General features: G+C 44.3%; 1 protein-coding gene across 1 annotated transcript in view; it reads left to right on the top strand.

Annotated features, from left to right (window-relative positions):
* Positions 1-4,628: 4,628 nt before the first annotated feature.
* The window catches only part of Prex2 (phosphatidylinositol-3,4,5-trisphosphate dependent Rac exchange factor 2), a 311,821-nt gene continuing 292,908 nt past the window's right edge, over positions 4,629-23,541 (top strand). The window contains exon 1 of the mRNA XM_052175955.1: positions 4,629-5,144. Coding sequence (XP_052031915.1) covers positions 4,737-5,144 — 408 coding nt within the window. The 5' untranslated portion in view covers positions 4,629-4,736. The remainder of the gene's footprint in view (positions 5,145-23,541) is intronic.

Raw genomic sequence — 23,541 nt, 5'->3', positions numbered from 1 at the left:
GATGAATGGCTAGGGAAGAATAATTAGAGAAAGGCCTTGGGCCAAACTCTAGAGAACATCAGCTTTTAGAAATGGGGCATGGAGAGCTTGGCATGGATGGGCTGGAGAGTCACAAAGAAGCTGGGACAATGACATGGCCACAGAAGCAGTCTCTTTATGTTCTGTTGCTGCGAAGAGACATCATGATCAAAGCAACTCTTATAAAGGAGAGCATTTAATTGAGGCTTACTTGCAGTTTCAGAGGTTTAGTCCACTATCAACATGGCAGAAATCAAGGCAGCATGCAGGCAGACGTGATGCTGGAGGAGCTGGGCGTTCCACAGCTGGATCCACATGTAACAGGAAGAGAGAGACACTGGGATTGGCTTGGGCTTTTGAACCTCAGGGGCCACGCCCAGTATCACATTCTTCCAACAAGGCCGCACACACTCCAATAGGCTACACTTCTTAATCCCTCTTAAGTGGTGTCACTGCCCCATGACAAGCATTCAATCAGACGAGTCTATGAGGGCTGGTCCTATTCAAACCACCATTCATAGGAGCAAGAGAGACTTGGCTTGGGTGAATGACAGTCAACACTGCAAAAAGTCTGGGAAAAATAACACGTTACAGGGAATGCCCAGCCTTCAGTGTCAGTAGAAACAGAAACACTAAGTGACAGTTAAAGATCAGCCATGGCAGTAATGACCACAAGAGAAGGGCTGAAGAAAAGGAGTCATTGGCACAAACTCGGTGATTAAACATACATTTATCCTTACACAGTTCTTAGTGCTGGAGGGACAATGTAAATTATACTGGGTTATAATCAAGGTCTTAACAAGGCTATATTCCCTTGGGTTTTGTAAGACCCTAGCTTCTCCCAGATCCTAGAGGCTGCCCGTGGTCCTTGGCTTGTGGCCCCATTTGTCTACCTGTAAAGTCAGTGCTGTTACATCTTGTGTCATTTCTCCATAGCCATATTTCCCACTGTAATAACACTTGGAAAGGTTTCCTGCTTTTACCAGTTCGTGTATATAGAACACAGCATGGCATGGTCCACCTATAATCAATCCCTCCTGTTTTATGGGCCACCTTGATCACACCTGTGTGCAATGACCTTTCACCTTCAAAGTAACAGTCTCAGTTACTGACATGTGGTTGCAGCTCTGTTTGTGTTGGGTCTCGTTAGTTTCTCTACTGAAGAGAAGGTAGGAGAGAAGGATGGTGTGGTTTGAAGATCTATAAGGTCACAGAGACCCATTCTGAGGAAGCAACCAATAGGCTCTGCCGGAAGATGGACATCGTAAGGAAAATGTTTTTCTGAGATTTATACTAGACTTACTGGTTGTTTGTTTTACTGGAATTTTAATAAGTTGTTTTTATAAGAGAACATGATTTCTCATGACACCATTAAATTAGGGCTACCAGGGTGGCTTGTTCTTAATCTGGAAAGAACTCTAGCCTTTCACTGAAGTACCATTCAAACTTTTGATTTGTTTTCCATGTCCTGCAACATCACATTGTTAATTAAATTGTGACTTACGAGTACTATAGTCTGTCATTTAAGCTATTCACCTTCTAAGAGTAAGATAGTACTAATGACTTCCTCCAAACACGCTGTACTTGATAAATTGAAAAAAATTGAAGTGCAAGCAACTGGGGAATTAAGCATGAACTAGGACCTACATTTACAAACAGTCTTAGGAATCCCCTAACCTTGGGTCTGCTATGTGTACATTAGTGTAATTCCATCATTCTACCTATTTTTGTCTATCAAATGTCATGAAGTCGTCTTCTAGAGATCACAGTCTTTAAAGAGATCACAAAGACCAGTTTCTATTAAATGAGCTGGTCATGCAATAAAACAGTCTTGTCTTTTGTTTTTAAGCTGTCAATTCTTTTACTGAATTGGCATCAGACTTGATCTGTGACTTTCCCTGAGTTGACAGTGACACTGGAATGTCCAAGAGACAAATATGATTGGCCTCCGAAATGCAAGTGGAGAGCTCTCTTCCTGCTAAGAGGTAGCCTTGTACTCTCCAGCCTTTCTGGCCAGACCAAAAGAAGCTCACTGTGCTCTGCCCTTGGGCCCTTCGAGCCTTAGAATCGATTCTAACTGCACCAACCAAGTTCATGCATCTGAAATAAATTTAATTGCTGAGCTAGTCCAGAACTCACCATTTCTATCTTCTCGTTCCCCCCCCCCCATCGCATTTTTTATTGGAGGCTTTAACCTCATTAGTATTTCAAGGAAAAAAAACCAGCCCTGGCTGTTGTCCATCCTCCTGCTTGTTGCCTTCCTTTTCCTGCCAGGCGCAGCCTGAGGTTTCAATGGAGGAAGTGGGAAGGGACACAACACATTCAGAGCCCATGAAAGACCTTATTTACCATCAAAGTGAAAGTTTCCAGATACTCTAGCCCTGTTTTCTTATGCTTTTAAGTCTTTGATGAGGAGTTAAGGACTCCAGCCAGGGCTGCAGAGGTCTCTGTGAGAGTCCTTTCTTAGAGAGGGCTTGGCAGGGTGAACTACAAGGTGTCCTGGAGTTGTTCATTAATTACAAATGATACTGAGGCAGAGATGGAAGTGGGGAAAAGAGGGCAGAACCACAAACAGCGTAATAATTTCTGCACAGGCACTTCTGAGAGAAATAAAAAGTTCACACAATTAAAATCAGTGTCTTTCTGCTAGCTTCCATTTGCTTTCACTCCCCAAAGCAATTACTGAAGCATGTCTTTTAATGAAATTATTTAAGTACCGGACCCTCTCCTTAACTCAAGCAAGTCTTTAGAGGGTGGATTTCAACTGTCAGGGAGTCTAAGAATCTGAGGACCCCATTGAAAGAATATAGGGTGTAATGTTTGAGATAATTAAAGAAAAAATCATGGAGGGTAGGCAAAGAAATGGTCATTTTGATAAGGCCTCCAGTGACTGTAGTGCAGTGGTCTATGACTTGTGCGCTGAAATATTTTCCTAGCACCCATGGTCTGCTTGATCCTCAGAGCCTAGCACTGCATGGTTTTCATAGTGGTTCCTAGGCATCTTGTAGAAAACAGGCAAAGGTTCTGGATGCGTAAAGCCTCAATGATGACTGAGAGTCAAGCACCGTACTCTGCGCATGAGATGCTCGCTCTAGGGGCTCTATAGATAGACAAAATGTCTTGGTAGAAAGATGACTTTCTGACTGGAGACAAATGGCAAGAGAAAACGTTCTATTTCATTCAGAGCAATAGATGATAAAACTGTCTTGTTTACCTCCTTTTTTCTCTTGGGAGCAAGAACTGCATTCATTCACCCCTACCTGTAGAGCACAGAGACTGGGTCATAGTTGAACTTCCCACTAGCTGCTGGGTGCATTTCCTCTGCCTTCTGGTTTCTTTTGTTTATTGTTTACCAGGTTCTGTGAGGTCCATCTTTTGTGTGACTTGTCCTTTGTTCTTCTGAGACTGTGTGAAGCTGTCCACGCTGTCTGCCCTTTGTGCCAGCCTTCCTCTAAACAGTCAGATGCAAGAGAAGCAGAAAAGTCACCTTTCCCAGCGGTGCTATTGGTATTGTTCAAATATTGAATCTTTAATGTGAGAAGAAGGTATCAGATTCCTCTTTGTTTCATGGAAGTCACAACCACATTTTGAAAAGACTTATGGGAAGCTGGAGATTGTTTTAGGGTAAATACCGAGGAAAACATCTTCAGTTTATCTCAGGCTGCCAAGTCTCAGAACAAGTTCAGCTGCCTCTTTCTTGCCTCACAAGTGTTCCTTCCATGTATTTAAATGTCATTAACTGTATACTATGGAAGCATGTTTTAAGTAGAAAACGTGGCTCTGACAGTATGCGTGGATAATATCTAGATAGAAATGCAAATGAATCACTTGGTTTGTTAGATTTATAGGTCTTGGTTCTGGTCCCAAGTGACAATTCAATAAACTTAAACATTAAAATCAAATGCTTTGTTAGGTCTTTGCATTTTCAAAACTGAAGATTATAACTTATCATCTATTATCTAGCTTGTGTGTGTCATCTGTCCATCAGCTATTATCCGCTTGTCTTTCAGGTAACATCTGTCAATCTACATCCTCATTCAATATTTGTATCTTTTTAAAATCACAATTCTTGGGAACAGCTGAGAACAAATATCCTTGAATTTTTACTGATATTGAAATACTATAGTGAGACTAAGAAAACTGCAGACACACGGTATTAAAAAGTAGTCAGCCAGGGCGATACTTATTCTGTGTGAGTCAGTGTGTAGGTAAGGGCTGCCACTTTCCTCCAATGTCCTCATTTATCACATTAATTGACATTTCAAGCTTTGACAGAAGGTTGTCTGCCCTGTGAAATAACATTGTTTGCTTTTTTTTTTCTTTAAACCGAACCTGTTTTGTACTAGACGAAAACTCAAAATCAATGTGTTCCTTGTCAAACGCGGGAGGGTCAATGCTGTGGTTGTTTTTGTTCCCAAACAGTTATGTAACCGCGGGGACTTGTTTCTTTGCTTTCAGACTTGGTGCAAAACACATTAAAGTTAAACAATGGGCGGGATTCCCAAGAGCAGCCCTCACAAGTGTCCTTCTAGGTTTAGGAACCTCTGATTAGTTCCATCCTCGCGTGTGTGTGTGTGTGTGTGTGTGTGTGTGTGTGTGTGTGTGTGTGTGTGTTAGTTAGCTGGCACGATGCACTTCCCCAGGGTTGTGTTTCCTTTTTCCTGAGATTTGGCTAAGGGTAAAGGGTCGGAGTCACATGGATTGAAAGCATTTGATTGATGTCCAAGTCACCACTGTGGCTGGAGCCGCCTCCCCTCGGGTTGGGGCCGCGTGAGGCCGGAGCAGCGGGCCGGGCTGGGCTCCTGCTCTCCCGGGACTGTCCTGCTCTGAGTCCCGCGTGTCCCGCGCGCGCGCTGCAGCCAGAGCACGTCTTCTGCCCACACCCCGGCCTCGGGCCAGCATGTGAAGCTGCGCGCTCAGGCTGGGACTCCACGGAGGAGGCAAGTTTGCGGGCGGCAGCAGGCACAGGGCAGCGCACTTGCCCCCAGCCCCTCGCCCCGCCGGCCACCATGAGCGACGAAAGCTCCAGGGAAGCGGACAAGCAGCTTCGCCTGCGCGTGTGCGTGCTCAGCGAGCTGCAGAAGACCGAACGCGACTACGTGGGCACGCTGGAGTTCCTGGTGTCGGTGAGTGGCCGACCTCGCGCAGGGCACCAAGTCTGGAGCATTGTCTGCGCCAGCACCCGGCATCCATAAGGGTGACGCGGGGACCGCGGGGACCAGAGGACGGGCTTGAGGCTGAATGGGCGCAGAGTGGCCAGGGCCTTGAGGAACTCGCGTGGGAGAAGTCAACCTGCAGCCATTCTGCCTGTCCCATCTGCGCTTGATTTTCTTTATCCATCTCCTAGGGCAAATTTCATTGTGTCATTTTCCTTATCCCCTTTCTCTCGGCTCATATTTTGTGTAAAAGCTTTGATTTTCTGCCTCAATTTGCTACCTTCAGATACATGCAGTGTTTAAAAAGTCCTTGGATGTGGTGTATCCCAAGTCGGTTATTAGAGTCACCGCAGTGAAGTCCCTTTAGGTACAATCATTGAAATGTTGGATTCTGAGGGTGGGGGTGGAGGAGAAAGAGGCACGGGGTCACCGTCCCTGGCAGCTGTTGCATATTACAGCCACATGTGTGCGCCTCCTCAAAGCTCTACAATCTTCTTTCTCCTGATTTAAATCTGGCTTCCACTTGGGTCCTGGTCGCCTGTGCACGCTGACCACTTGAGAGCGGTGTCATAAAACTCGCCTCGCGTCCAACAACTTCATAGACCGGGCGGGAGCTGTTCGCAGATCCCAGTTTGACTCACTAGGATTCTGCCCCCAAAGCATTTCATTCAGTTTCAGAGCAGGAGAGGAGAAACTGTGGGAAAATGAACTCCTGAGACATCACCTAAGGATGGAATTTTCCTCGCTGAGGAAAATACAAAGAATTTACAGTCGGTTCCGGTCCATCCTGATACTTGTGGGAGCATCTTTCAGAAAAGGAGTTAAGCCCCACCCAGATCCTCAGTCTCTCCTTCAACGCTGTGTTCTATACTGCCCCCAAGCCCAGGTTCAAAGGGAAATGTTTCAAACACCGAACTTCCTCCCCAGTTTCCTTCACTCTGTAAAGTTTGTGCTAGCAGCAGCCACCCTGTAGAAATTCACTTGGCTGTGTCAGGAAGAACAAAGGCGCTCAGGTCTCAGGATGTGCATAAAACAAACTGGCTTCTTCTTCTTCTTTTTCTTCTTCTTCTTCTTCTTCTTCTTCTTCTTCTTCTTCTTCTTCTTCTTCTTCTTCTTCTTCTTCTTCTTCTTCTTCTTCTTCTTCTGGTTGTTTGGATTTTTTTTTGGGGGGGGGGGGACTGGGTTTCTCTGTGTAGCCCTGGCTGTCCTGGAACTCACTCTGTAGACCAGGCTGGCCTCGAATCCAGAAATCCACCGCCCAAGTGCTGGGATTACAGGCGTGCACCACCACCACCCAGCACAAGCTAGCTTCTCAAATTCAGTTTACCTAGTTCTTGGAGGTACACGTTTTGGGAGACTGCCCTGGTAAGCAGTGATAGGTAGAATGTGAAGGGTCTGAGGCATTCTTAGAGCCTTTCTGAAAACAGATGAAAGCCGGGACTGCCAAGGCTGCCAAAGCTGCAGAAACAGCAGTCTCAAAACCCAACCTGTTGATAATTATGTAAAATGTCAGTGTCTGCCTGGGACATGTCCCCAGTCCCAGCAGAGACAGGCAGGTGTCTGAGCTCAAGGCCAACCTTGTATACTGAGTGAGTTCCAGGACACCCAGGGCTACACAGAGAAAACCTGTCTCCAAACAAACAAGCAAGCAAACAAAGAAAACCAAAACACCTAAATACAAATAAAATGTTTTCCTTTGTATCGGAACACCTGATTGTTAGATTTAAAATCTCATTATTGCTGTGAGGCAAGAGATAATAGAAGTATAAAATCAATTGCATTTTCTTTTTAGAAATAGTAGTTTGCTCATTTATTTAGAAATTATGAGCTCTGCCTCTGTCCATTATGTGCATTTGCTTATCTTTTTATGCAAATGCACTTACTGGCCTCAATGTCTTTCTTTCCCTCCCTGTCCCTCCCCTTCCTTCCCTTCCTCTCTCTGCTTTTCCTTCCTCCCTCCCTCCTTCCCTTCCTCCCTCCCTCCCTTCCTTTTTTTCTTTTTGAGAAACAGCCTCATTCTGTGTGGCCCAGAGCTGGCCTGACACAAGCTGGGCCCTGCAGCCCAGCCTGGCTTCAGACTTGCTGGTATTAGAGGTATGAACTCCACGCTTAGTACCCTGGATATGATTTTAAAAATTCACTCTGGCTTCTTTTTGTCATAACTGCTCAAAAACCTAAAATCTATTCATAGTACATTCTTCAGTTTTCTCCTCAGGGAATTGTTTGCAGCAGCATTTCGTCCCCTTGAGTTTTGCTTGGTCATCTGTAGTTGATATGCTCCATTTGATTTTCAGATTATATTATGCTCATTTGAGCCAAAAGCTTAAAAATCCTATTGTTTGGGCTGACACTCTCCCTTCCAGGAACCCATTCTAAAGGAATGATAAGAAATGGAGACAACCAATAAAAGATATTTTTTATTTCAAAAATTAGTCAAAGTGTTGAACAAATTGACTAATAAATTCATTGCCAACGCTGAAAAATAAAAACCAAACTGACAGTTCCTTCTTAAATCATTTACAGATCTACCTTAGCTCACTGGCTTACATCTGTGCCTTAGCTTTAAGCTGACATAGTTGCTTAGCTTTCCTATCTTTATTAGGAAGAGGTAGAAAATACATTTAGCTTTACAAAAAAAAAAAAAAGTGTGTTTACACATTCCTACAAGTTGGCAAACAAAATGGTATTTCCTTAAGGAAAAGTCACAGCTGCAGAGCTTAGCAGAGCTTCCCTGGTCTTCCTAGTTCTGAATCCCAGGTCTTTTAAGGGGAAAGTACTTGCTTTTCTACACCCTCCCAGAGGCCCCAGTTTCCATCATAGTCTTTTTCCTATATAATAACATAGTATTATTTTTGTAGGCATTTCTCTTTAGTTACTATTCAGGGACACATTGTTTGCTTTCACTCAACTGGCATTCAGAGTGACAGGCACTTGTAGGAGTGTGCTATGCTTTTGCAGGATTATGTTGTTCTTGGAGAGCATGTTTTGCTGGGCTGCTCAGGTGGACCTTGAGCTAATCATCCTTTGAATGGTTATCCTCTTTTCCTTCCTGGGGTTACTGAAGGGTGCCACCACATGACTCACCTTTGTACTCGGTGGAGTCCTGGTGGGCTTCAAGACTCCATTTTCATTTTCCCATTCAGTATTTTCTGCTTTATGCCCATTCTACTGGTAGCTGAAGTAGTCGGTACCTTCATGTGTTGCCTTGGGTTTTGTTCTAGCAGACTGAGCGTAAGCTACCAGCAGACCAGACTGTTACTTGGTTTCCCAATTCCAATTCTGTGCAGTTCTTTTAATGTAATATGTGATGAATCAATGTTTACTGAGTGAATGAATGACTATATGAACTCTCCATCTTGTTTTATAAAGGACAATTCTTCAGCCATTCTTAAACTGTCAGTTTACTTTGCTCTGCACTATCATTTCCTATAACATGCTCTGAATTTTTGTTTTGATCATTGCTAAGTTACATGCTTTGCATAAATGTTCTGTAGATAAGATGGTAGAGAGTGACCTAATTTGCTTGTATTTTTCTTCTTACATTTGCTTGGGGAGTGAAATTTTGTGCTGCATTAGAAATACTAGAAAACACTTCTAGATAAATGGTTTCATTGAACTGATAACCAGTAGTTAATATCCTAGTCTGGACAATAATTGATGGCTTCCCTTCTCTTTTCCAGTTCATGCCACAGTACAGTATCATAGAGTGGACTGTGAAGGGGGACCCAGTGTGTGTGTGTGTGTGTGTGTGTGTGTGTCCCTGTTGCTCAGAAGGGCCTGTACTTGGTTTAATGCTTGGCCTCTACTCTATTGAAATTCTTAACAATTTTGTCTTTCAACTTAGGTTTTGAAAGTGGTGTCAGATGCTACCAGAGAGCAAAACCCCAGCAGGGCAGGTGCACAAAAGAGAGAACAAGTCTTGCATTTCTATACCTTTGCTAGATTTTTTCCTCCCAGCATTTAGAACAAGGGCTCTCACTTTTAGTTTTCACTGGTCCTGGAACACTGTATAGCTATTTCTCAGTGAGCTTGTGGAATTGTGGCAGGGTGACCATGTGATTTATGGTATAAATCAGGATGCTTGTAAGGGCCAAAAGACTGTCATTTCTAATCCCGGTGAGAAGCAGATGTGAGCTGGGATTGTCCCTGGCATGTTCTCTGGCACAACCATGCCATATTATGGGCTCACCGGGCAAAGACTTTGAGTATTGAATCTTACGAGAATAAATGATTTTGATATTTGTTGCCAGTTCAGGTTTTGATACCCTAAAATGTGAGTCCTGTCTGGTTTACTTCAGTCATTCCTCAAATTCTTAGGCATCTTTTTCCTCTCCAGTATATATTTTAAGAATAATAACATTTCTTACGGATGCTGTGCAGAGGACACAAAGTGCTTTAGATTTGTCCGTGGTCTGGCTCATGTGAGGCTGTGTTAAGTGGTTTATTTTACTTCTGCTGATGTTACAAAGAGCTAGGCAGATAGGTCCTCATTCGATTTAAATTTTTTCTTCTCTTACTCTCATCTACAGTTTTTTCCTATGTTTCTAGGTCTTTTGGCCTGGTGTTCTTTTGCAAAGTTGCATGTATCTATTTGTTTTTGTGTGTATGTGTGTACTCATTACTGATACTCTTGTAGGGGTCACAGGGCAGCTTGAGGGAGTTGGTCGTGTCTTTCCCTGATGTGGGTTTGGGGCACTGATTTCTGCCTTCTCAAGGCATCAGGCTTGGCGGCCAGAGCCTTTACCTGCTGAACCATCCCACCAGCAGCCTTATTCATGGTGTTCTGTCCTCAGGTAACTTGAAGGTGCTGAGAGAATTTTACATTTCCTGTAGTAGCCGCCATCACTTACATGGTGCCTCACAGCTCTCACTAAACATTTGCATTTTCTGTATCTGATTTGGTCTCTTAGCTTCTTGCAGTGGTGCTCTCTGGAGCTCCGGAGGCCCTCGCAAGCAGTGAAGGGAGCTGAATTTTATGGCTTCAGGCTCTCTACCTTGGCTTCTCCTGGTGTTCATATTTCTACCTTTGGCAAAGCAGTTAGAGAAGCCATTTTTGGCTAGATGATCCATTCCCAAAGACAGGGTGGGTTCCTTTACTGGCTCTGTGAGCTTTGTCAGTTGCAGGCCCTGGTGGAAACAAACACACCGACCAAGCAAAGGTAAAGCTGAATGAACTCACTGGAACACAATCTTTTCTAGTCCTGACCAGCTCTTCCAAGCAAACCCTCGTTGATTGGACATATTGTCCCTAATCCTTGTGTTTTGGACTGAATTATCTTCTTTCCTCCCCCAAAGTCACATGCTGAAGTCTTAATCCTGTGTTACAAAATCTCGCTGAATTTATAGACAACATTTTTAAAAGATGCAAATAAGTTTAAATGATGCTGTTAGGTAAGCCCTGAGCAGTGTGGTTGGGGTTCACAGGAGCAGTGATTTGAGCACACACAGAGATACCAGGGGTGCATGCAAGTGCACAGGGCCAGACCAAGGGAGAACATAGAGAGCAGGTGGCCATTTGCAAACCAGGAAGAGGTTCTTTCCTAAAAGTTTTTAAGTGAGGCAATTTGTTTTGGTGTAAACTATCAGTCTGGTGTTTTGTTTGAGCAGACTGCCTGGTTCTGTGGAGCTCCAACACTGAGGGAATGAAGAAAGCACCTATACCTAGTGAAGCTGGGACCAGGTAGCGTTCTTTACCCTCTGCTACCCTGATCACTGAAACTGGGAACCTCTTCCTGTTTGTTAGTTAGGTATAGTGTAGCGGGAGGTCTCTGGAGGCTAGAGGTCTCAGGCTGTGAACTATGGAAGAGGAGGAAGCTATAATTGCAGGTCTTGCACGTACTGATCAATCCTTCAGAAGTACGCATACTGGGACACTTGAGCGAAGCCTTGCCGTTTCTCTTAAGGCTGGCCCTATGGGAGATGGCTTTCCCAATGTCCCTTGGGCCAGTTTGTCTTTGACATGGACTTCCCATGTCAAGACACACATTTACCCTGAGCTCCCTCTGCTCCTTACTGCAGCCTGAGAAGACAAATACTGTTTATGTTAGGCACTGGAGATACAAACAGAACTTAAGCACACTGTATTGGAGTAAAAAGAAAAATGCACAGATAAGTACAGTTGTGTGTTGGAGCTGAAACGTTGGTGCCATATACAACAGGTAATAGATACACTGAGGGACACACTCAGTCTAGGAGTAAGGGCAGTTTTATACAAGTGTTTATACAAGTTTTATTCAGGGCCAGAGGTGGCCCTGAAGGATGAGGAAGACTGTGATAGATTAGGAGGAAGATTGTCTCCCAAGAATAGGGGCATGTGTGCTGTGGTACTGGTGTGGATAAACCTGGCACTCTGGCAGTGCTAAAAATTTCCTTGTGACTAGAGGGAAATAAACTCTATCATGCTTTTTGGTATTGGTGGAGATGAAGTAAGCTGGTCCTGTTTGAGTGAATTACGGCTCATAAGGAATCCTACTTTAACAACTAGGCCTTAGTGATCACTGTGAAGAGACCGCAGTTGTGTTGGTAATCTGCAATTCAGAAAATGCCAAGGCATGGAGAAGGGGCAGTGTTTCACTTGGAGACTTGGTTTCTTCTCCCTTTTTATCGATTCCCCCAATTTTATAGTCTCAAAAACATGACAAAGGCTGCTCCCTATTCCTTTGAATGTGGCACTGGTTAGAAGTTTAGCTAAGTTGGTACTGTTTGCTGAGAGAGTGCTGCTGGTCAGTAGTCACAGAGGCTACAACAACACACAAACATAGTCTGATTTGTGCCAGGCTCTCGGTGAAGCAGGGCTGCTCGCTGAGTCTCTATTCCTGCTCTAATTTGCTCCTTCACTTTGAGATGGGTCTCCCTGGCTGAGACTCCTTGCTGACGCCTGGGATCTTGGAGTGATTCTCCTAACAGTGTTTAGGGAAGCATGGTGCCAGTAGCCAGCATGTGATAAGTCAAGAGAGACTATGTTTTATGTAGCGTGTTCTCTTTTAGCCTGATGGTTTCATCTAGATTCCTTACTGTAGTAATGCCATTGGTATTAGAATAGTATCTATTGAATTCAGATTTGTTTCTAGGAGAAGCTGTTCAGAGTTTAGGAACAACTGGTTACATATTAGCCATTTTTTTGCCATCGTATAATGTACAATGTCTGATATAAGATGGAAGGATTGGAGAAGATTTAAAACAAGCAAATAAACAGCAACAACAAAAACTCACAAATAAAACCACACACACACACACTCACACATACATACCTCATTCAACAGCTGTGGGACAATTTTGGGGTAAAACCTTTGGTTTTGAGTTCACTAAGAAGGGCAAATGGAGTATGCTGGAGAACATGGGACAGTGCTAGGTCTGTAGGTATACTGACTAGATGGGTAGAGCCATTAATGAAGAATAAAATGCAAGGGACAGACAAGCATGGGGGAGGGCAATTAATCTGGTTTTGGATGTTTGGCTGATTTACAAATTCCACTATGGTTTTTGAGAAGAGGACTGTGAGACCTGAGACACTTTGAACAGGAGGTTTAGACCTAGAAGTTAATCTTGGATGAGAAGTATTCAAGTCTTGGAAGAGATTGCACAAGGAGACTATTTAGAGGAGAAAACCAACAAATGAAGGAGGGTAAGATGCCACTGTTCAAAGGACGGTTATGGTACGTGGATGACTTTGACTGGCCATTTAAGACTGAAACAAAAAAATCCAGGGGTCAGTAGGTGAGGAAGGGAGAGGAGGAGGGCGTGAGGGTAGGCAGGGGGAAGTTTGTCCCAATGTCAAGAAAGGGTCTTGTTACCAGAAGAAAAGTCTGAAAAGAAGGAATAAGTTGAGACATGAGACATAATGGGACACGAGGAAACTTTTTGAGCTGTTTGGTGATAAATACGAAGACAGAAATAGTAACTGTGTTAGTTACTGTTTTTACAGGTGCAATAATCTCTGTTAGTATACAACTTAAGGGGTGGAGGTTTTGTTTTGGCTTTCAGTTTGAGGGAACACAGCCCATCTTGGTTGGGAAGAGCCCAGTGGCATGAGCAAGAGGCTGCCGGTTGTCTTTCATTGGCTGTCTGAAAGTAGAGGACAGGAAGTGGGATGGTAAAACCCTCAAGGCCCGCCCCCAACCCATCTCTCAAGGCACGCCTCTTCCCTCTCTCAAGGCACACCCCTGACCCTACCCTTTGACAAGTGCCTGTTTTCTCCTGTGGGGCCTCAACTCCTGAAGGTTCCACAGCCTTTTAAATGAGCGCTGCTAGTTGAGGAGCAAGTGTTCAGATTGCTGAGCACGTGGAGACATTTGCATTCAAACCAGAGCAGTAGTACATGGATATCTTTGTCCAGAGATGTTTAAAGAAGTGGAATAAAGTTAAGGAGAAGGAAGCCAGCAGAGAAACAAAAGTGAACAACAACTAAACAGATGTTATTAAAGCTGGGACATGAGTCGGCTGTCACGTGCCTGTGACCGCTTCCTGTGCTGCTAAAATGGGGCAGCCTGCGGAACCCACCACTCATCAGGTGAGTCATGGGGAGGGCCTCTGCAGCACTGGAAGATGAGGCAGGCACTAGATAACATCCAGAAGCCTCCCTGCCCCAGAACATACCCAATTTAAAGTACCATTGCCAATGTTCACAGTGAGTAGGTTGTTTCTTGAGTGTTCTTGAGTGTAACCACACCCTCTGTTTGCAGCTGGAACTAGGCAGCCTGTGAAGCACCAGAGGCCTGGCCTCTATACTGTAGTGCTGATTGCATGCCCAGGTCAGGGACAGGAAGCGACCTGGAGGCCTGGCCTCTATACTGAAGTGCTGATTCCATGCCCGGGCAGGGACAGGGAGTGACCTGGAGGCCTGGCCTCTATACTGTAGTGCTGATTGCATGCCCAGGTCAGGGACAGGAAGCGACCTGGAGGCCTGGCCTCTATACTGTAGTGCTGATTACATGCCCGGGCAGGGACAGGGAGTGACCTGGAGTCCTGGCCTCTATACTGTAGTGCTGATTACATGCCCAGAGCAGGGACAGGGAGTGACCTGGAGGCCTGGCCTCTATACTGTAGTGCTGATTCCATGCCCAGGGCAGGGACAGGGAGTGACCTGGAGGCCTGGCCTCTATACTGTAGTGCTGATTCCATGCCCAGGGCAGGGACAGGGAGTGACCTGGAGGTCTGGCCTCTATACTGTAGTGCTGATTACATGCCCAGAGCAGGGACAGGGAGTGACCTGGAGGCCTGGCCTCTATACTGTAGTGCTGATTCCATGCTCAGAGCAGGGACAGGGAGTGACCTGGAGGCCTGGCCTCTATACTGTAGTGCTGATTGCATGCCCAGGGCAGGGACAGGAAGCGACCTGGAGGCCTGGCCTCTATACTGTAGTGCTGATTGCATGCCCGGGGCAGGGACAGGGAGTGACCTGGAGGCCTGGCCTCTATACTGTAGTGCTGATTGCATGCCCGGGGCAGGGACAGGGAGTGACCTGGAGGCCTGGCCTCTATACTGTAGTGCTGATTGCATGCCCAGGGCAGGGACAGGGAGTGACCTGGAGGCCTGGCCTCTATACTGTAGTGCTGATTCCATGCCAGGGCAGGGACAGGGAGTGACCTGGAGGCCTGGCCTCTATACTGTAGTGCTGATTGCATGCCCAGGGCAGGGACAGGGAGTGACCTGGAGGCCTGGCCTCTATACTGTAGTGCTGATTCCATGCCCAGGGCAGGGACAGGGAGTGACCTGGAGGCCTGGCCTCTATACTGTAGTGCTGATTGCATGCCCAGGTCAGGGACAGGAAGCGACCTGGAGGCCTGACCTCTATACTGTAGTGCTGATTCCATGCCCGGGCAGGGACAGGGAGTGACCTGGAGGCCTGGCCTCTATACTGTAGTGCTGATTGCATGCCCAGGTCAGGGACAGGAAGCGACCTGGAGGCCTGGCCTCTATACTGTAGTGCTGATTACATGCCCGGGCAGGGACAGGGAGTGACCTGGAGTCCTGGCCTCTATACTGTAGTGCTGATTACATGCCCAGAGCAGGGACAGGGAGTGACCTGGAGGCCTGGCCTCTATACTGTAGTGCTGATTCCATGCCCAGGGCAGGGACAGGGAGTGACCTGGAGGTCTGGCCTCTATACTGTAGTGCTGATTACATGCCCAGAGCAGGGACAGGGAGTGACCTGGAGGCCTGGCCTCTATACTGTAGTGCTGATTTCATGCTCAGAGCAGGGACAGGGAGTGACCTGGAGGCCTGGCCTCTATACTGTAGTGCTGATTGCATGCCCAGGGCAGGGACAGGAAGCGACCTGGAGGCCTGGCCTCTATACTGTAGTGCTGATTGCATGCCCGGGGCAGGGACAGGGAGTGACCTGGAGGCCTGGCCTCTATACTGTAGTGCTGATTGCATGCCCGGGGCAGGGACAGGGAGTGACCTGGAGGCCTGGCCTCTATACTGTAGTGCTGATTGCATGCCCAGGGCAGGGACAGGGAGTGACCTGGAGGCCTGGCCTCTATACTGTAGTGCTGATTCCATGCCAGGGCAGGGACAGGGAGTGACCTGGAGGCCTGGCCTCTATACTGTAGTGCTGATTGCATGCCCAGGGCAGGGACAGGGAGTGACCTGGAGGCCTGGCCTCTATACTGTAGTGCTGATTCCATGCCAGGGCAGGGACAGGGAGTGACCTGGAGGCCTGGCCTCTATACTGTAGTGCTGATTGCATGCCCAGGGCAGGGACAGGGAGTGACCTGGATTTAAATCCTGGTATAGAAACTTGCCCATGTCCTGTAAAGGCCAAGGGCCTTCCAGGAGGCTAGAGGGTGGACTGTTCTAGGAAACAATGGATGCTGTGAGGCCACGGAAGGAAGGGAGTTAGCAAGGGGTGCTGGGGGAAGGGAAGTTGAAGATTTCTACCTGTGGCCTCCCTTTTCCTGTGATGTTAAGTGCTAGGTTTCTGTCTCGTGTTCTGCTTGGGTTGTTTGCTTTCACGGAGAGTGAAGTACCCTGGAGAGAATAGTAAAGATATAGAACATGCACATTCAGGAGCAGGAAAGCACTAAACTTGGGCATCTGAGCCTCCATGCATGGCTGTCTTTGTAGGTAATGTTCGAGACCTGAGTTAGAATCCTCAGAACCCATGTGAAAATCAGATAATACAAGTGATTGCACTGGGAACTCCTGTGGGGAAATGGGAGTATGAGACAGGAGAACCCCCTGAGGGCCAGCTAGCCTGGCTTATGTAGTGAAAACAGCAGAGACCCTTTCTCAGACAAGGTGGAGGGAGAGGACCAACGTCCATGGTTGTCCTATGACTTCTGCACTGAATCCTTGCCACACCCCTTCACAGGTAAGAATATGTGTACACACACTGCTGATTTCAATAAGAATGGAACCTTAGGCTCACATGTTTAAATGTCCGTGCCTAATTGGTGTTTGGGAAGGATTAGAAGGTGTGGCCTTGCTGAAGAAGGTATCTTACTTAGGGAGTGGGGCATGGGCGGAGGCGGTACTTTGAGTTCAAAGGCCCACACAACTTCTAGTTAGCTTTGTCTCTCTCTGCTTCATGCTTGTGAACTGAATGCAAACTCTGAGCTACTTCTCCAGCATGTCATGTCTGCCTGCCTTCCTGCCTGCTGCCATGCTCCCTGACATGCTGATATTGGACTCTAATCCCCTAGAACCATGAGTCCTAATACATGCTTTCTTTCATAAATTCCCTGGTTATGGCGTCTTACCATGCCAATAGAAAGTAGCCCACAGGATACAACACACACACACACACACACACACACACACACGCACGCACACACGCACACACACACACACACACACACACACACATTAAAAACATACACATACAAATGAGTTATCTTGTAGGGTTATGGGGTCTCGTGTCTGGCTCTGGGAGGCAGGATGTGGGAAGTCAACACTGCTTACCCTATGCTGGCTGGTGCTGTACTGTAGAAAAGCCCTGGGACACCACTTTGGGTGTGGGGAAGCACAGTCTGAGGTGTTGGACAGCTGGAGCTGGTTTGGGGTTCCCTGGGCCTATGGTGAGGCTGGGACCATCAGAGTCTCAGGCTCCCAGGTGCTTCTGGAAGCTGTGGAAGAGTTGAGAACAGAATGGAGTGGGGACCTGTGGGCTGGACCTAGCTCCTGCTGGTCCTGAAGGGGAGAGTCTTTGGCTTGTTGATGGTTGACTTGGGTTTGTCTTGAGCTTGGTGGCTGCCATGGCTGGGTGTGCAGAGTGGCCTTCTATGGGAGATTAGACAGTGACTCTATAGGTGAAGGCCTTCTCCATGGCTCCCCATGGTGGATCCTGATGAAAAGAGGCAGTTCATGGTTTTAAGGCATTTATTGTCATGTTGGAAAGTGGATGTGTAAAACCATACCCCACTTCTCAGGGTGGACTTGAGGTTGAATACCTTTTGCAGAGAGGAAGAGTGTCTGGGAAGGAAAACTTAATGAGGTAACTTAAAGGCCCTCCAGGCCTTTAGCTACCTCATTAAAATGGAGGTCTGTCTTGAGCCTATGTGAGAAGAGGTCATGTCCTCTTCATGTGAAGGGACTTAGGGTGTTGCGCTTACATGGCTGATGGCTACAAATCTATGGGGGGCTGTGGCTAGTGACGGGCCTGGTGCCCAGGAACAGGAGAAGCACCTACAATCCCTTCAGGGTTTCCAGGGTTTCAAGTTCAACTGCAATGTAGTCCTTTCATGTTCCCACATTATCTGAGAACAGGTACAATTAAATTGTCTCTCATACTTTTATCAATGTATTGTCGAGGGCTCTTTTACCACATACTTAGTATTGATAGCAAATAAAATCTTATGTCTGTGTTTTTACACATTAGTTTGACTTAAAACCTGTTTTAATCTGCATAAATTCTTCTACATTATATTTATTATGTATTGAATCTCGATAGAGAAGAAATCTTATTATTTTCCAAGAGGTTTACCAATTCAAAACTTTTTACATTATTAGAGTTGTATTTGTTATATGAAAATTAATATCTTTGATTTATAAAATTATCACTGTAATCCCAGGAAAATATCCTTAGGAATGTTTTACTGCTTAAGACTGCCGGCAACTCACATTCCTATTGCATTGTGTTTTAACAGTGAATTCTGAGACATCTAATATGAATATTTTTCTGTCCTTTCACTCATGTAAATAATTTCTACCCAGTAATTCAATAAGGGTAACGTTAAGAAAATTGAACATTTTAATGGAATTCTTGCTTTGAGACTTGGGTTTTCTTGGGTAAGTTTGTTGTCTTTCTGCCTTACCCATGTAGCTCAGCATTGTGAACAAAAGGGGCCCATATTGCTGGAGACAGTCTATGCCAAGGACATCGTGTTTTCTCACTGATACAAAATACATACTTTCCATGAAAAGGCAAACCCTTCATTTGAAAAGGTTAAATCATCTAATTCTTATGATAGTATTCCAGCGAGTTAAATTTAGAATGCTGATAGGGAACATTCTCTGGGTTTACAGCAAAAGTTAGTGACATGGACTGCTGGTGCCAGGCATCTTTACTCTTTAATAGTGTTATCTCCTTCAGTGAAGGATGGACTAAGATGCAGCTTAGCTGCCACTGTGGCCTTTGGAAATATCTCGGGAAGTTGTTCTCTTGCCAGAACTGGAGACTTTGTCGATGGCAACACATTTTCAGAGGTTGTGCAAGAAATGAGGATGTTTCTTTTAATGCCCTGCAATGCTGCACACTGGCCCTCTTTCCATGGTCCCGAGGAATTTCAGCTTTTCCTTATTTGTGACTGTTGCCCCAGAGAAGGAGTTCTTGGGATTCCAGAAATGGCACCTTTTTTTTTTATACTGCTATCTTTCTGTTAATCATGACAAGGGTGGGGTCTAGGGAAAGATTCTGTATTCATTCACCCATGAGCTGGTTCTTGTTAGTATTCCAAGATTATCATATTCATTCACCATCATCTCAGAGGTCAATTCTAAGGGTAGAGCAGACTTTCATTTAGTATTAGCTTTAATGTATGTTTATACCTTATGTAGAAACCTGTTTTTATATTTCTTCACAATTTATTTTGACTATGTAGACATGGGTTCATCTCTATATCTTTGAACCTTTTACTAAAAAACAAAACAGAACCCCTCCAAATCCACCCTGGAAGTGCCTTCTGACTGCCTAAACACTCATTATTCTTTTATTTAGTGATGAACACTTTTACCTCTATGCAAGACTTATATGAAAGCCATATCTCATGTTGCAGATTTCCTTGTAGGTAAGAGAAGGGATTTTTACTTTTAGGTTGTTGCATGGTATTGTGAACAGAAGTGACAATAGGTAGTTTCTAACTATATAGTAAAGGGTGGGAAATTTCCTTTTTTCCTTTTCTCTCTGATTTCTTCCTGGCTGGTATGAGGATGAGGTGGCAGGCACTGAAGCAGCCACTTTGGACCGTGAAATGTAAGACACATGTTGGGAACAGCAGAGGAAAAGAATAGAAGTTGCTCATTTCAGGGCTAGCTCATTTGTGTCAGATGAAATGAATCAGTATTTCTGTAAACGGCTGTGAAATCATCACATTTGGATTCTGAGCTTTCCTTGAGTTGCTCAGATCATCTCTGAATTGACCCAACTTAATGTATTTTCTAATTCTTGCTTAATTGAATTTTTAGAAGTTCTTCTCTCATCCACTACATCCTGACTGAACTCTCCCTCCCTCCTCTCCTGCTAGGCTGTCTCATCTGTTCCCCACATCCACCCTTCCATTTCCTGTTAGAAAAAAAGCAGGCTTGTCAGGACTATCAACCAAACATGGCATATTTGACTGTGTTTATCATCATAATATTTTTAGTTAATTTTTAATTTGAATCATTTTTTAGTTCAGTCCTGGTGTTCGTGGATTATAGCCAAACTGAATGGTTAAATGTTTTTCTACAGATGTACTTTAGGGATTTATCTTAAGAAAAAGAATAGTGCTTAAATTATAAAGTTTGTATATACTTATTTTTTTCTTAGACTACCAGGATGTCGTGTTTATTGTGTATATTAGGAAGGATATTTTTTCAGCTGCTTTGACCTAGACCAAATACCATCAGGTTGAACAGTGCGAGGGTCTTGAGAATGGGAAAGCCATATGTTGTCATTATGGGCGTTCTGCATCCTTTGAGGTCTGGTGAACATTTTGACGCTATGTCTAAAGGTGGTCCAGCAGCATCACATGCTCAGCTGCACCAAGTTACTCAGAGATCTTGGTTCTCTCTGTTACTGCTCTGCTAGCTCCCAAGAACTAGTGAAGCCACAGTGTAGGATGTGAACCCAACATTCCCGTTTACATGGTTTCTCTGGGTGGTTCCAATGTGCAGAAAACATGGGGGAAGCAGAACACTGGATTTTGGCATCATTTACATGCTTGATGTTGCCTTGTCAAGATCCCTTTCATATCTTGACTCTCAGGGAATGGGAGGTAGGAGACAAAGAGGACGGCACAAACTCCCTCTAAGGATGTGACCCAGATATCACACATGTCACTTTGACTGTTGTCCTTGTGTCCAATAACATGGCCAAAGCAGCTGTGAGGGAAACAGGAAAATATGTTGAATAATCAGATAGCCTTGTGCCCTGCTAGAATATTGGAGAGACAGAGAATAAATACAGAGGGGAACATTTTGTGCCCGGTGACAGTTTAGTCTCAGAGCCTTAGAAAATGATCAATTTTTAAGCTTGAATTTCTATACTCTAAGAATTTCCTGTGAGAATATAATTATTTCTCTCCTGTCTTCTGACCCACACAGATATTTATGTCTTATGTAAGGGTTTTCATCAGTTTGCTTTATGTGATGGCTACTTTTGGTTCAACTTGATACACTTGGGAAGAGGGACTTGGGCTGAGAAACTGGTCTGTGGGTATGTCATATACTTAATTCATAGAGAAAGATCTAGCCCACAGTTGGGTAGTATATCGCCAGGCAGGGTAGCCTAGGCTGTATTACAAAGCAAGCTGAACCATGTTAGAGGGAATGGACCAATTAATGACATTCCTCTGTGATTTCTGCTTCAGTTATCTGCCTTGGGTTCCTTCTATGATGGCCTGCAACTTGTAAGCTATATAAAGTTAATTTGGTCATGGAGTTTATCACAGCAACACAAACCAAATGAGAAACCTCCATGGGAAAACACCGGGACATTTGGAGATTTTTTTTTTTTTTTTGTAATTCTTAGAATGTTCTGGCATCTCCAGAGAATATGACACAGAATATTCATCATTAGGTATTATATGTTTGTTGTTGTATCCTGTGTTGCAGCTCACAACATGCATAAATATTAATAATGGTAAATGGATGTCTGTGTGGATAAGATATACGGAAATAATTAAATTTTCACAGTAACTTCTTAGAGTGTAGAAATCCAAGAATTAAAAGCCAGAGAATTTTTAGGGGGTCAAAAGAGAATTCTAAATAAATCCTTTCTGTAGCTGTTACAGAGCATATCGCCCATGATCTCCAGGTTTTTCTGATTTGTGGGAAAGGTTTGATCAATCTGGACTAGGAAAAAGAGGCAAATGTCAGGATGGGGAATAGAACTTGTTGACTTGGGAAGTGTAGAGGTGATTCAAGAGGGGAGGATTGAAGGTGGTTCATCTTAGGCAAACTCTCAGGAGCAAGTGGGTGGCAGCAGCTGCTGGTTGACCTGAGATGGTCAGAACCAGGCAACCACTCAGCTGTGATCCTGAAGTCAGTATGTGCTGGCCTCATGGAAACAAGAAGGCACGGTGAACCTTCTACAAACAGATGATCTTGGTTCTCCTGTTGAATATCTGTTAATACACATCATTAAGATTGCTGGTTTCCATTTAACTATTCTTGGGTCAAGTTTAGATCTCTGTGTACTTAGTGTTTTCTCACAGTGTTGAATCTTTGGTTTTGGTTTAAATATAACTCTTGTCTTTAGCCTACATATAATTAAATCATGAAGTAAAATTAGTGTGTGTGTGTGTGTGTGTGTGTGTGTGTGTGTGTGTGTATGTATTCTTGTGAGCTCTTCATTTGGTCAATTTTCCATATGTTGCTTTAGCAAAAATTTAAAAAGTAATTTAAATATAAAGTCATTATTAAGATGACCATTATGCCTCTAAGTGTCCTCTATGCCAAGTAGTTTGTATTTCTTGATAGGCTGGATGAGGAGAAGATTGATAAACAGGTCAACTAAGACTATTTCTTTAGTTTCTATTAAAAGCAGCTTAAGTATGTTTTCAGAATTTCTGAAAGGTGTTGAGAAATGGGTAAGTATAGCTTCCAGTTATAACATGAGAAGCTGATGCTTCCTCTTTGTGTAATAGGATCGTTTCTATATGGTGAAATTAAAATATTTAAAATAGTATATGTATTATGTATGTATATGTATCAGAATGCTCATGCCATGGGACATATATAGAAGTCAAAGGACAACTTTCAGGAAGAAATTTTCTCCCTCCCTCTTGCTGGTCTGAGAGCAAAGCTCAGGCATTTGGGTTTGGTGACAAGGGCCATTTCATCAGCCCAGTAGAGTGAAGTCTTTGAAGGTAGAAGATTGTCCCAGTTACTTTTTGGTTGCTGTGAAGAAACACCATGACCAAGGCAACTTATGAAGGAAAGAAAACTTTTAGTAGGTGCTTGCATACAGTTTCAGAAGGTTTTTCCATGGTCATTATGAAGGGAAGCATGGTAGCATACAGGCAGGCAGACATGGCACTGGGGAGTAGCTGAGAACTTGAATTTTATCCACAAGCAACAGGTATAAATGGAGAGAGACTAGGGCTGGCTTGGCTTTTGAAACCTCAAAGGTCACCCTTAGTGACATATCTCCTCCAACAAGGCCACACCTTCTACTCCTTTCTAAATAGTTGACCAATTGGGAACCAAATATTCAAATATATGAGCCTATGTGACTGTTCTTATTCAAATTATCACATAGAGAATCCTTTGAGACTTAAGATTCTTTCAAATAGTGCTAGAGATAAAGCCATGGTAGGCAAGAGCTCTACTCCTTAGCTGTGGGATTTAAAACTTTAAAGACTTTTCCATAAGGCTGAGGCAGGTTTAAGGAACATGGTCATTGGAATAGTAAACAGTTCAGAATTTAGTACTTTGATGTTTAAACTCAGTTTAGAATAAACATTTCTGTAGTTGGGTATTTGGATGAGAGTTAGGTTTCCTGGCATTTTTGAAAATCTAAGCAAACCTTTACTGAGAGTTGTAGAATGTCAGCTAGTATGTATGGGTGTTTTTATTAGAACAAGAAAAAGCCTGCTTATTGGACTTAAAAAATGTATACATACTTCCTATTTTGTATTATATGTTTATCCTACAAATATTTGTTATCTAGACTGTCAGAATTCAAGGGTATAAGTTCTTTATTATAGTCTATATTTTTGTTTAG

Source organism: Apodemus sylvaticus, chromosome 3 (genome assembly GCF_947179515.1).
Source record: "Apodemus sylvaticus chromosome 3, mApoSyl1.1, whole genome shotgun sequence".
NCBI lineage: Eukaryota > Metazoa > Chordata > Mammalia > Rodentia > Muridae > Apodemus > Apodemus sylvaticus.
The sequence above is the reverse complement of the archived record's forward strand: the minus strand, read 5'-3'. Positions and strand labels throughout refer to the sequence as shown.